We start from the raw sequence: 14427 nt of genomic DNA, 5'->3' as shown, positions 1-14427 counted from the left end.
GATAGCAGTTATTCCATTGCTTATTGTATGGAAATTCCTACATACATTTAGATAAGCTTCAATTAGTGGATTTTATTTTCGAAGTATTCGAAATTTCATATTCAAAAAAAATAATTTCGAATGTATTCGAAATAGTGAACTATTCGGTATTGGCCATCCCTGCTATGACCTTACAATGCCCTAACAGCTAGCTTGTGTGAAGCGAACAACGCATGTCATAAGATCAATAACCAATATTTTTGTGTCTACTAGAAACCTCTGTTAAAATAATGGTGTGGCCCGCGGTTTCACCCACTTTCACAATCCAAAGTCCCTTATGGCCAAGATCGCTATAGCGACCTATTTAGTCTAAATTTCGACCCCTGTTCTAACCTTGCAGAACGGTAGTGTTCTGTGGAACACAGTTTGAGAAACGCTGGAGTAGGTTGTGCTAAACCGGAAAGATTTCAATCACTCGTAAAATTGTAGATCCTTTCGTATCGACAGGTATCGGTGGCAATATGATAGCCAGGACATATGAATAAATAATAATTTTTCATTTCAGTCAGTTCTCATGATGACAATAGTATGGTGGCACATCTTCTACTCTCCCAAAGATGTCATTTATAATTTGTTATCATGGAAACCAGCGATGTTAGTGATTGTTCTGGGAAAAGAAATGATCCGAACAAGAAAAATTATAAAAGGTTTGCTATATATTTGTTTACACTTTCTGATACTTGATGTTTGTGAAAAATTTGCATCAAACTCCGCAATTCCAGCAGTTTAGGAATGATTTTTATATTTATATCAGGGGAAAGGAATGTTGATAAGACAGCTTAATAATATGACGTGCCTTGTCCTCTACTTCAGTTACAAGTCTGTGTCGAGTATGGTGTAAGTTAGCCAGTCATTTGTTTCAGATTTCAGGACAAATTTAATTTGTAAGAACTTTATTACATGACACGCGGAAATACGCTGTGCTTGTTTTTCTTCTGTATTCTCGGTTCTCAGTTAAGGCCAGCATATATTTAAGCATTGATACATGTGCTGCGTGATGGTATGAATGCCAAGCGTTGCTCTCTTGTTATTCCAAACAACGTTTTCGCAATTCAGGTATTTCTGAAGGTATTGTTCACTTCAAAAAATAATTTTGCTTCACTACGATTCTCACACGGCAACACTTTATTTCGCTGTGCTCATCTCCATGTATATGCAATTATTGGAATTTTACTCTCTTGTTATTTCAAACAATTATTTTCATAATTTAGGAGTGAAACTTGGTGGTGGAGCTTTCCCAGACTCTCTCTTGATCTGTACTATTCTTGGAATGTTTGGAGCCTGCGGAGGGGGGTTTGTCAAAAATGCTGCAACGTTTGTGAGGAAACAATGGAATCATGAGACCGTGAAATCTATTCATTTGGCGACGTGAGTATTGATTTGTTACAAATCGAGACATAAAAATTACGGTAATTATTACGGTAGTTAGTAGCAGGAGTAAAGATTTTGAAATCTTTAGAGCAGACAGACAATCAAGTTTACAATTCCAAAAGAGTTTAAATACAGATTTCACCATGAAACAAAATTCAATGTTTTAACTCCAATTTCTAAGTATCACTAAAATAATAAAAGTTAATAAGATTCTATGAGCTAGCGCTACTAAAATTTGTGGTAACTCTGGCTCCATCTAACCCGGTAGGCTTTGCTCCTTGGCTCCGACTCCAGCCCTGATAGTGGTATTCAAACATTTTCCTAAATGAAAGAACCCATTGTTAGTGAGCTTGATACATAAGGGAACCCGTTCTAGAATTCTGAATCGCTCTTTGGGAACGTGAAATGGTTTTCTGAGATTAGGGAACCAGTTTGACACAAAGAGAACCCGTTCTTACAATTTTGAATTTAGTTACTGGCAATTTACCATGATATTTTATTTTTTTCAGAGTAACAAAGCTCAGCCTTCTGTTCTCGTTATTTTACAATCTACAACTTCTAGGAATCCTGCCGATCTCATTCAACACTGTTGTTCTTCTACAACTAACTGTGATGTTCCTGATATCGGTAAGATATAATAGATTATAGGCAATTAGCCCATGATTTAATATGGCCTGCTGAACTTGAGTGAAATAGTTTAACACTTTGTGTTTTTACCTTTTTGCGTTCTAATACGACCAGGCCAATTGGATACTCCCGTAATGTGTTCCAGGTTAAGGGTTAGGCCGAAATTTGATTTCCTTATCTTAGTTCTATTATGAGTTCGGGGACTGTCTTTGTTAGTCAAGTGAATATACCCCTGCCCAAAGGTTTCAGTCACTTTACACAACTTGATGTAAAGTGGGCGAACAAAATTAGTTACCTCCATATTGGTACACATACTTCTGAAGCGCCTCAAATTGTAATGTCATTATCACAGTTTAAATATGTATATATCCGTAAGAATTCAAATATATCGGTATCTTAATTTCATGTACAAGTTTCAGCCCCTTGTGCCCATTTCCCTCTCCTAGTCTGCGAATATCCTTTGGCTTCTAATTTTGGACCCTGGCCAATCAACTTCGGGAACCAATGTAATAGATAACATATTTTGAACTATGTCATGATAAAATTATAACATGCAAAACCGAAATTCAGGAATGTTTACAAAACTTTAAACAAGGTTTGAATATAAGCACTATATGTTTATTCAGCATGCTTCCGAACTGTAATTATTCTCGACAGCAGGCCTGCCTAATGTCTTTTATGGTTGCGATCCACTTTCACATGAGAAAGTTTTTTGTGGGTTGCAAACTCAAATACCAACCAAGTTTTGATTTACCTTGGAAATAAAATAGTTTATTTACATAATTAATCAAATCCAAAAATACTGAGTAGAGCAGGCGAAATATTTGAATATTGTATCAATACTAAAATATTAGAGCTGCAGTTTACTATTCGAATATCTGGTAACACATTACCTGGGCATGTCACTGAAACAAATTTTTGCCTTGTATTTGTATGTATTTATGTATTTATTCCCTCCCATTAAATAGTCTTCCCATTAAAAAAAAATTACAAACTTATTTATAGCGCTGGCCTTGGAATTCCCTGCAGGATTCGAACCTATGAACTCATGCAGGTTAATTAGAGGTTAGATAGCAGGCATTCAAGTCCTATGACACGTTTATACCAACTTACATATAAAAAATTAACAAATTCTCGTTACTTCAGGCTTCTTCCAAGTTTGGCGTCAACTTTGATCCGTTCCATCGAATTGAGAAGATTACCACAAGTTGCGTGATAGAATATTCTGCGTATGGGGGAGCTGAGAATCCCCTCAGAAAAAAGCCGGGGAGGAAAAATCCCCTGAGAAGAAAAAAGATTCTTTGAAAAAGAAAGAATAAGTCCATAGGTTTTCAAATTTAATTTACTTTCTGTAATGCATCGGATTATCTGTTTAATTTAAATCAGGGTATTTTTTCCGATATTGAAACTTGTATTTCCCTCTTTCAACGTTAATTTTAACAGTTTTTATAATTCTGTATTACAAATCCCAACGCATTGCATTAATGCAATTTATGATTTTGTGACTGTTTTATAAATATTAAATTCTATATTATTATAACGCAGCTAAAATTTTAACTTAGTCTTCCCTCTCTCAATGTTAATTTTGTTAATTTATTCCATTTTTTTAAAACAAATATTTTTCATTTAAATGAGTTTAAATTGAACGATGCAATAATCTTGTGAAAAACTAGTCATTTGGGAACCACTGACATATATTACAATCAATTTTTTCAAATACTCGAGTGCAGCGTTTCTCAAACTGTGTTCTGTTCCACATGCTTTCTGAAATTGTTCTGCAGAACAGGGACGAAATTGGTCGCCATGGCGACCTCGGCCTTACTTCGGCGATAAATTTTTCTCCCAACTGGTGACAAACAGTTGAACAGACCTTGCTATCTGGGAAGTCCGGGAAGATATGCATTTTACCATATTCAATTGTTTCATCGTCTAATAGCTGTAATAAGCCTATGCTGATTATTGAGTCGAAATAAACTTATACTAGTCTCATAGTGGCCAGTCTTTGAAAGAAAGTAAACATGAGGAACCCGATACCCGAATCCATGTTTGTGCATAGACTGTCAAGGGCTGTTGGTATTTTAATCAGGCTCAAAAATTATGTGCCATTGAGTGTTTTACGAACTGTTTATTTTGCAATTTTTTATTCTTTCATTCAATATGATATTGTCTTATGGGGTTCAGCATCAAAACCGCGCTGTCAGGACTATATCAAATGTGCCGTTGCGAACTAGACTTAGTCCACTATTTTGAAACTGAATGACTTATTTCACTATGAAATAGGGAAAATCATGCATAAATTCTCCTCGGCGAGTTTACTTGAATCGTTTGCGTCATATTTCCAATATTCGTATAATACACGATCCTTTTTATAAAATTCATATTTTATTCCAAGAGCTGACACAAAATTCTCCCAAGAATCAATCAAGTTCACTGATCCAAAAAATTTGGAATCAAATTCCTGAATTTATTAGATTGGCTTCCTATGTGAAATTTAAAAAAAGTTACCTGAATTTTCTTGTTCAGGATTACTAGAGTATAGTTATAATATTCAATAATGATTAAAACATGTAACTGTCCATCACATAATGGTCACATTGCCACTGTTTGCTTACTATCTTTCAATTTTCAAACTAATTTTAAATATTTTTCTACAATTCACTTATTTTCTCTGTTACCTATTATTATCTGTATTGAGAGTATACTTCGTTTAAATATTTGGTAGTTAACTAGTCGACGGTTACTTTATATTTTTTTCTCAATAATCATCTATCTAGAATGGGTGGTGGCTGACTTTGATGACCTTTGGTCGTATCCAGTAGTGGGGTTCAGCTGGTTCGCACCGGTTCTATAGAACCGTCTCACAGGATTTTATGAGAACAGCGAACCGGTTAGCATTACTGGTTACTCTCAATGACTTTTTGTAACAGAACCTGGTGAAAAATATGACTTTTGTGATGGAACCGGCTGACAAAAAAATTGAATCCCACCACTGGTCCCATCGCCATCCAGTCTTCTCCTGACTTTTTTTTGTTTAATAAACAGTGATTGTTTGGTATGTACCGGATCGCTTTGACGTACCTATTGCTTTTCATTTTATTTATTCGATTACATATTTAGTTCGATTTTATTATATTCATTGGGTTTCTGTTAGATTTCCCGAAGGGTGGAGTCGCTCGATAACCAGTATTGGTTTTCGACATCTCCTTTCACCCTGGAATACGACTTTTTTATATTTCCTTTAATTTGTGTATGTATAGTTGTACTTTCAGCATGTTGAAGAAATAAATTACCGATTACTATATTTACTAACTCACTCCTTTATTTTTAGCTTTGCCGCAAATTGAAAATGTTTCATCTCAAAGAAGCGGATCCGACATTCTTTTGACTTGGAATGCAGTATCTGACAGAAACGTTCTATACAACATAGAAATCTTCTGTGATGATGAAAAACATGGAGAGACTCACACTACAGAAGTTCCTCAGTATAGAATGAAGTCACCTATACTTGGTAAAACATATCGTTTCCAAGTCTGGGCCAAGGATGAATGGGGAAACTCTGGCATCAAAACGCAGTCAAAGAATGTTATAAAAGGTATATTTCCAGGATTATGTAGATTTTATTTTTTTTTGTCATGGACTTCTGTAAATAATACACATACGAGTATACATAAGAGCAACCACTGGCAGTCAGAATCATATTGTGGTGACGATAGACTGCCCAACCCATTGTAACAATTTATTCCAGTTTTGTCATGGATTATATCTTAATCGACTAGCACAGGGGTGTGCAAATTGTGGCCCGTGACCCAAGAAACGAGTTTTTAGTTTCGTTTACCTGGTACGTGCGAGCAATTCCAATCTCTTTGCGCCGCAAAGCCTATAACTGTACCAGTACCTGGGTGCCACTGCAATATTAGCAACACTAGCTAGCAAAATTCTGTTGCAAATTACACACGGCTGAGAAAATGTAGCAAAGGCACGGCCTGCAGCCTTACCCAGTTACTTGTATCTGGCCCTTCTTTAATGAAGTTTACCCCTGGACGACGGCATGATATTGAAATTAAAGCAAACCAAGTAAGAATTACAGTATGCACTAAATTGCGACTATTGGGATTTACAGCAATCACTCTATAGCAGTGGTTCCCAAACTGGGGTCTGCTGACCTATTGGGGACCGTGACCACTTTTGGAGGGTCCGCGAAACAAATCTGTAATATGGCTATTAGCCTGATAATGCAAAAATTGAGTGCCTAAACAAATACACATTTGTCGCCTTTTGCTGTTTTGCAATCACCGCTAGAGACACTGATTCTTCACTTTCTGTTTCGATCACCCTGCCCCATTGTAATGTCACAGAGCTGTGGGCCTGTGATATCACAGAGAGAGTTCAATTCATGCCACCACAGGTATACTAACTGCAGAGCTGTACCTTGGTAGTGGTAAAACTTACTTTTGTTACGTAAAAATATGCTCTATAGAACTTACCCAGACTCAAATACTGTATGTGTATATTGTTTTTTTACGTAACAAAAATAAGTTTTACCACTGCCAAGGTTTGAAAATGACGCGCCGTATACTGTGTGTCTTGCTGACAAAGGGTGCTACAATACCTTCTGCAGTATGCAAATATATTGTCTCATTTCAAAAGTAGTATGATGAATTTTATTCGCAAGTGGCATCAGAATGTCTAATTTTTTCAATTCCAAGCGAGCAAAGAATTACTTTTGGAGGAAATTGTAAATTAGATACCAAAGTTTGAGCAGTCATGTAACATTTATGGTTTGAGAATATTTATTTTTGCTGTTTAGATAATACATGATTACTTGGCAAAGTTTCTCTAGGACTTTTCAACACTTACAACTAAAAAATTGGACCTCATATTTGAATTGTATAATATGAATAAATCTAAAACTAATGATGAAACATTTACTTAGGATACAATTACATAATCAAATTAACAACTTTAATGAAACCTAAAAAATACAAATTTTGAGTCCATTTTATTGGCAGCGATGGTAGTTTTTATGCGTGTGTGCGGTTATCTGCATATTCAGTACCCATTGCCCACCCAATTCATCAGACCCCAGGTGATGATCATGAGATTTGAATCCGATACATAATAATCTGCGATGTCAACACAGTTAAGTCAAACATTTTAACGACCAGTCCATCACACCCGCCTGATAACTTAGTTAGAACTATAAGGTGTTAAAAAAATAACGCAAAGTTAACAGACGTTAAGATGAAATGCTACTTAAAACATTTTAACACCTATTAAAAGCTTTTTATACTTATATTTATAGAACGCAGAGGACCTCCACCTATCAACTTTGCTGGAGCAAATATTGGGAATCTGCATCTACCGGAAAGAGGAAATCAGAACAATCAGCAAATAGTAAGATTTGAGTAATATTTATTCTCAACTTTCTATAATGATTTTTCAAAGTATTCATAAGTATGTTTTCAATCATCTCCTACAAGATGTAATAGACAGTTACAGGCTCTGTTGTGTGGTGCATCGTGCTAAGCGATATGAATACACTTGGTACCACCCCTTTGATTACCCTGTGGGTTTGCAGGTTCGAATCCTGTGGGGGATATTTATGTGCGAGAGGATTGCTGGACTCTTCGGCGCTGCAGGGTGTTTCACGTAACCGCTGGTCATTTATGTCTTCCTCCACCATCAAGTTTATGCAATTGGAAATATTGACTAACTAACCCCATACTCTACATTGACTGATAACCAGACGAGAGTCTGTGGTTCGTAATATGATTATGGAGTGTTATCGGCTTTTCTCCCCCGTGATAAATGTGCAAAACCTATCCTAATTCATGTTGATAATAAGCCCCAAAATGTGATGTCACTATGCATATTAGAACTGTGCTATACCAGAGGACCAGAAACTGTGGGATATTCAATCACTAAGCCATATGAAATATTTAATCCCTAAATTTAAATGATATTTGTCTGCGTTTTATAGCAGGTAATAAAGATAAAAAGTATGCTAGATAGTAAAATTGAAATTTTTTTGAGGGGCAAAATGAACAAGAAGAAGCTGGTGCAGTAGGTGGAAACCAAGCAATAGAATAAACCAATACAGCATGAAGGTGATGACGGTACGTGAAATACCATTTACCAAAACAGCAAACTTGATTTCTTGTCTTTTATATTCTCGAAATAGTTCGTGGAGTCATATTAGATCAGTGGTTCGCAACCTTTGATAATTAGAATGAAAATTACCATTCAGTAGCAGAAAACAACATCATCAATCATTGGTACTACAATCAAAATTATAGATAGTGATACAAATAAAACTAGCATTTTTTAATGGTTCTGTGGCCTATCTCAAAATCTTTTCGTGGCGCAGCAGTGGGACATGGCCCACTGGTTGAGAACCAGTGTATTGGGTGAAACAATAACTCATTTTGTCTCCTATTTTTGCTATGTTCACTGTACTGTGAGTAATATGCCTTCGTTTTTTGAATGTGGTTTTCACATATCTGCGGACGTTCAATTACACCTGAAATATTATTATATTTGCAGGAATTCAACCAGGTTTTTCCTCGAATTCATTTCTAACAAACAATATTCAAGATTTGTAATTGTTGCTAATCTAATGCCTTATTCGAACATCACATAGAAAATTGTTATGATATTTCTCTACTGAGCACAATTTTTGGAGTCATCTGAATGGAAAAATTTTTTTTTTTTCAGATTCCGATGATCTTGAGAAGTTTCCCAAACTGACCACATTCTAAAAACATTGCTAAGATACAAATGTTTCATCAACATGTTACTGATAATGTCGTATATTCAACATTAAATTTCTCCAATAATCTCAGACTGAATGATCTTGTGGTATCCTGCAACACATTATGGACATGCATATGTAGTGAAGGGATCAAATATTAGTAATATTAACTCCTAAAGACTAGATAGTCTAGTCCAGTAATAGTAGAATTGAAGGAAAAATTTTATAATTTTTTTTTGTGTGAAATGCTGATTTTGCATAGGCTTGGATTGTGAAAACATAGTAATTGACTCTTAATCATATGCACCACCCTTCAGCAACGATTTCGGCAATTTAGGTCATCCCTCACAAGATTTGACCTCTTGAACTGACCTCAGAGCATTTTGTAAAATTCTGCACCAAATCCTGATTTGCATGTTTTGTCATACAAATTCTTGTCATTCCATATTTTTTTTTATTATTTTTTCCTATTAGTTTTGAAAATTAGACTGAGTGCTGATTTAATGCTTCAGCTTCTCATGTACTATGTTTAGTGAGTCATAACAAACTCACTTTAAGCTTTTCCAGATATCATGTGTATTGATTTTATGTCGCCCTCATTCAGAAATTTTTGTGTAATTATAATTTTTATGGTATGTCAACAACTTTCATTATTTAGGTCAGGTTTTGAGTTTTTTGACAACTGCTGTACTCATTCTTGCTGTATATCAGTTTACTTTGCCATTCCACATTTTTGCTTGAATTTTAAAATATATAAAAATCAATAAAATTATAAATAAAAAAAAATCCAAGTTATTAACCTATATCGTAACCCGTTTCAAATAGCCATTGTTCGAATTTTTATTAATTTTTGTTGTGAAATGCATTATTATCTTTCGCTCTTATGTTTTTCAATTATTGTCAACCACTGATATCTATTATTTCTGTGCATATTTTAGAACATCCCTATGAATTTATGATATTCTGATTTGTCGGCAAACCCGCCATAAATTATGCATTCCATGACTGTTATAATAACAGTTGGACTGGAGTGATTGATTTTTGGCTCAGTGTTGTGGTTTGATATTGTGTTCCGAAAACTTGGTAGCTGAGGACTCTACTGGAGCCCAGTGTAACTTTGCCCCTAATCTATGTAAAGTAATAAGAAATGTCCATTATGGATTCTAGTAATATTATAATAGTGATACATGTAGAATATTAGAATGATGTTTTGCAATGCCTATTACGAATTTCCATTTTTTTGTCTTTTGTGTGAGTCAGCTTTTTAAATTTTCATGTACTGCAATCCGCTTTTCTTGTTCATCATTATTCTCTATAACTCCGTGTGTTTCTCTTAAGTTTTAAAAAAGTAAAAAAAGTAAAAATAGTCAAAAAATAATAAAAAAAAATTCATGTATTTCCCTAAATATGAAAAAGTAAAAAAAATTAAAAAAACAGCAAAAAATAAAAAAAATTTCGTGTATCCCATAAATTTAAAAATATAAATGTGAAATATTTCATTAAAGAGCTTATAGCTTTATGATACAAAATGAAATGATCAACATAACACTTTGGCCTGCATAATCTAACAGGTCTTCTGTCAAAAATGCTTCGATTTCCTTTTTTATTCTATGTTGTATTTTGTTAATTGTTGTAGCATCTGTATAATAAATAATCAATGTGATAGAACCGGGCTCCACGCCCAAGAGCCTGATTGCCTACAACTAGAATTTTGCGAGTTACATGCTGTTCGGATCTCATGGAGTTTAATTTTGTGTGAGAGACTAGCAGAATTCAACTGGTAGGTTGGTTAAGGAAATCGACCCATATTTTACTAGCAACTATTCACCTGGGTTAGTGTTTGGACGGTAGGGCATCATTCATCATATAGCTAAAGCTAAGGAATTTTATTTTTATTCCTTCGTAATGAAGAGGAAAAATTAATCCAAAGCCAAGTACTTGAAATTGCCATTTTTCGATAACCTGAATGTTTATTACGACTTTCATAGTGTTGCTGGCAGCCTTGGCTATCAGAAATCAGAGTATCAAAAAGTGAATGATGTCGAATGGACAAGCAGCAATGCATCTCCTAGAACTTTAGTTTTTGGCAGTTCGACACGTTGAAAATGGATGCGACTTTTGCGAGACGTCGACCGCTATATGTAGCCTACCTGAAGAAGGAATAATGTAGCGGCAGATCTCACCCTTAAATGCGGTAGACGTCACGCTAAAGTCGCATGTGACAATGATTATTGCAGGGTTTCCCAAACTGATTTTTTCACAATAATTAACGATGCAACATGAACTTTATTACATTGCAATCAGTAATGTATGTAGTTCGGTACCACACATATTATAGGGTGACCCAAAAAACGAAACCCAGTCCATTTGGAACATATTGTATGGATTCCTACCGTTAAGCAGTAATCAATGATCAACTTTTATAATTGGATTTGGTGTAGAGAGGAAATCCAATAATCATATGGCGAACCGTGGACTCTTGTTCGGTAAACAGTACATGTACAAAGAGCTTGACCCTGTGGCATCTGATAGGTCATCAACATTTACATTTTTCAAATCTTGAACTTTCATTTCTATCCTGGGGAAGGGGAAAACTGATATTACAACTTGACCATAGGGCTAGCCACGGTCTCTGGTCCTATTACCGTTATATATACCGATAGTCCATGTCCGATACAAAGTTAAATTGGTTTCTGATGGTTATACTTATAGGATATGATTTACATATTTATCTCGGGGGAGAGGAAAACCGGTAAAACGAATTAAGCATATTGCAATCAGGGCCTCTCATCCGGTTACCAGTCCATGACGGGTATGGGAATAGTTTGCCGGTTATTTGTACAAAGCGCATGTACCTGTGGCATCTGATTGGTCGACACTTACATTTTTCATATCTCGGACTTTCCTATTTATCCTGTGGAAAAGAAAAACTTGACCATATGGCTAACCATGGCCTCTGGTCATTTTACCAATCTATGTCAGATACAGGTTAGTTGGTCAGTTATTTTGTTTCAGATGCATGAACTTGGTGGTTATAGGATGGGATTTAGATATTTATCACGGGGTAGAGTAAAGCCGTTAAGACGAATTAATCATATTGTGAAAACACAGCCTCTCGTCCGGTTAACAGTCCATGACGCGTACTGGTGTGGGAATGGTTGGCCAGTGGACCCGTGGTATCTGATAGTTCAACATTTACCTTTTTTAATTGGACGTACATGTTTGTCATGTGGAAAAAACTGATATGACAACTTGACCATATGGCTAACCACCAATCCATGTCAGATACAGGGTTAGTTGGCCAGTTATAGGACGGGATTCAAATATTTATCTTAGGAGGGAGAAAAACTGATAAGACAACTTAATCATATGGCTATCCACGTTCTCTCATCCGCTTACCAGTCCATGACAGGTATGAGAGTAGTAAGCCAGTTATTTGCACAAAGCTCATGGACTTGTGGCATCTGATAGGTCGACACTTCGGGTGTCGCTGCTTGATAACCATTTTTGGTTCTCCGAGACTCCTCTTAGTCATAGTCAATTTTATTTTTTCCAACCAGCAAAAATATAACATACAAAATCAAAAGATAAACAAAATTTAACACACATTTTTACTGGGGAAGGGAAGCCGCGGGGAACCAAATTTGGTTATCGAGCAGCGACACCCAAGATTCGTCATCTAATTTAATTTGGAAACTCGGAAGTTATGTTTTAAGAATAAAATGTACCGGTACAGGTTTGAAAATCCCATCCCATCAGATTCAGATTCAGATATTTTATTTCGTCGTGCATGAAACATTGTCAACAAATAATAATAAATTTAAATAAATCAAAAATACACAATGTTTCGCAATTGACGAGGAGTCGCGAAAGACTATTAAGTCATCGTGTCAGCGACACCTATATGCTGGATTACAGCAACAGATATAGCAAAAGACTTGGGTTTATCACGTACAATACGGTACTAAAAAGCATAGAAACAACAACAACGGATGATAAATAAAATACGGAAATATGAAGAGCCATGAGGACTTTAATTAAGGAAACCGGTACCGCTTGACGAGCGCAAGGGCGCCATCAAGCGAATGCGATATACCTCAATGTACACAATTAAACGAGAATAACGCTTATTAACATGACTAAGCACTTTGAAAACTGGATCGGCGTGCCCAGCAACGTTAATTTCAATTTGACAGAACTTTACTGGCTTAATGAACTGATGCATGCTGAAGCATGCATTTCTTTCACATTTAGGTTATATGATAAAAAGTTGTCGAAAGTGAAAAACAGAAATTGGCACATACAGAGTAAATGACGATGCGAATTTAGAATACAGTGGAAGAACACGATTGCATCCCGGTATGGTAACGGTTCAGGGAATATACGACTAGAAGAAGATCAGACACATGAAAAGGCAATGTTTTCAGACTACTGGCAAAAATAAACATCAAGGTAATGATTTTTCAATGCATGTTTGAAGGAGATGTAGTTCATTGATCGAATACTGTCAGTGAGCGTGTTCCATAACTTGACACCAACGAATTTGATGGAGTTTTGAGTAAGCTTGGTGGAAAAGCGATCCACAAAGTAAGAGCCTTTAGCAGATGACCGTGTCCCATAGGAGTGAATACTGCTCTGCTTTGAAAAGTAGTTAGTGAATGCTGCAGGGAGTTTATTGTTATGGTGTTGATGCATTAACTTTAACACTTCAATTCTATGTATATCTACAAGTTTAATAATTCTTAGTTTATTATAAATAGGACTTAGTTGTGTGCGATAAGCAACATCAGAAATAGCCCGAATGGCCCGATTCTGCATAATTTCTAATCGGTGCAATAAAGATTTATCAGCAGAGCCCCATGCAACTACGCCATATTGAATATGGGACTGGAATAGGGAGTAGTAAACCATGCGTAATGTAGGTAGCGATGTAAATCTTTTAAGTTTATATAATATCCCAACCGACTTGGATAATTTAACGGCCAGGTTTGAAATTTGTGTATCCCATTTCAATTTGTTATCAATATATATGCCAAGGTATTTATAAGAAATAACGTTTTCAAGTTGTGTACCATCAATTTGGATTGACAGACCATTTAGAGATTTACGCCTATATGGTGATATTAACAATGTTTTAGACTTTTCTATATTTATTGTTAGTTTGTTAGATCTCATCCAATTAGCCACCTTTGCGATTTCAGCGTTTGCTCTTGATTGAAGAGCTGCATGGGATTTGTCGCTGTCGAGGAGGCTAGTGTCGTCAGCAAACAATTTGGTTGAGAGCGAAGAGCAGTGAACTATGTCATTGACATATACTAGGAAAAATAATGGGCCCAATATACTACCTTGTGGAACTCCGTGAGTCACTGGTGAGAGAGAGGAACAATAAGTTCCCACTTTGACATATTGTGATCTATCGCTTAGATAACTAGTAATTAGTTTATTTGCTTGTCCCCTGATGCCATAATGATTCAGCTTGTAAATTAAAATGTCATGATCCACAGTATCAAAAGCCTTTTTTAAATCTAAAAATGTTGCGCTAACGAACTCTTTTTTCTCTAATTTATCATGAACATAAGATATTGTATCTAAAATGGCGTGGGATGTCGAATGATTATTCTGAAAACCAAACTGAGATC

At 35.7% G+C, this 14427-nt stretch overlaps 1 protein-coding gene across 1 annotated transcript in view; it reads left to right on the top strand.

The window, feature by feature from the left end:
- The first annotated feature begins 556 nt into the window (after positions 1-556).
- The window catches only part of LOC120333586 (uncharacterized), a 92108-nt gene continuing 78237 nt past the window's right edge, over positions 557-14427 (top strand). The window contains exons 1-4 of the mRNA XM_078110281.1: positions 557-686; positions 1251-1384; positions 1920-2037; positions 5366-5629. Coding sequence (XP_077966407.1) covers positions 557-686; positions 1251-1384; positions 1920-2037; positions 5366-5629 — 646 coding nt within the window. The remainder of the gene's footprint in view (positions 687-1250; positions 1385-1919; positions 2038-5365; positions 5630-14427) is intronic.

This window comes from Styela clava, chromosome 2 (assembly GCF_964204865.1).
Source record: "Styela clava chromosome 2, kaStyClav1.hap1.2, whole genome shotgun sequence".
Lineage (NCBI taxonomy): Eukaryota > Metazoa > Chordata > Ascidiacea > Stolidobranchia > Styelidae > Styela > Styela clava.
This window is presented reverse-complemented; position numbering and strand designations above follow the sequence as displayed.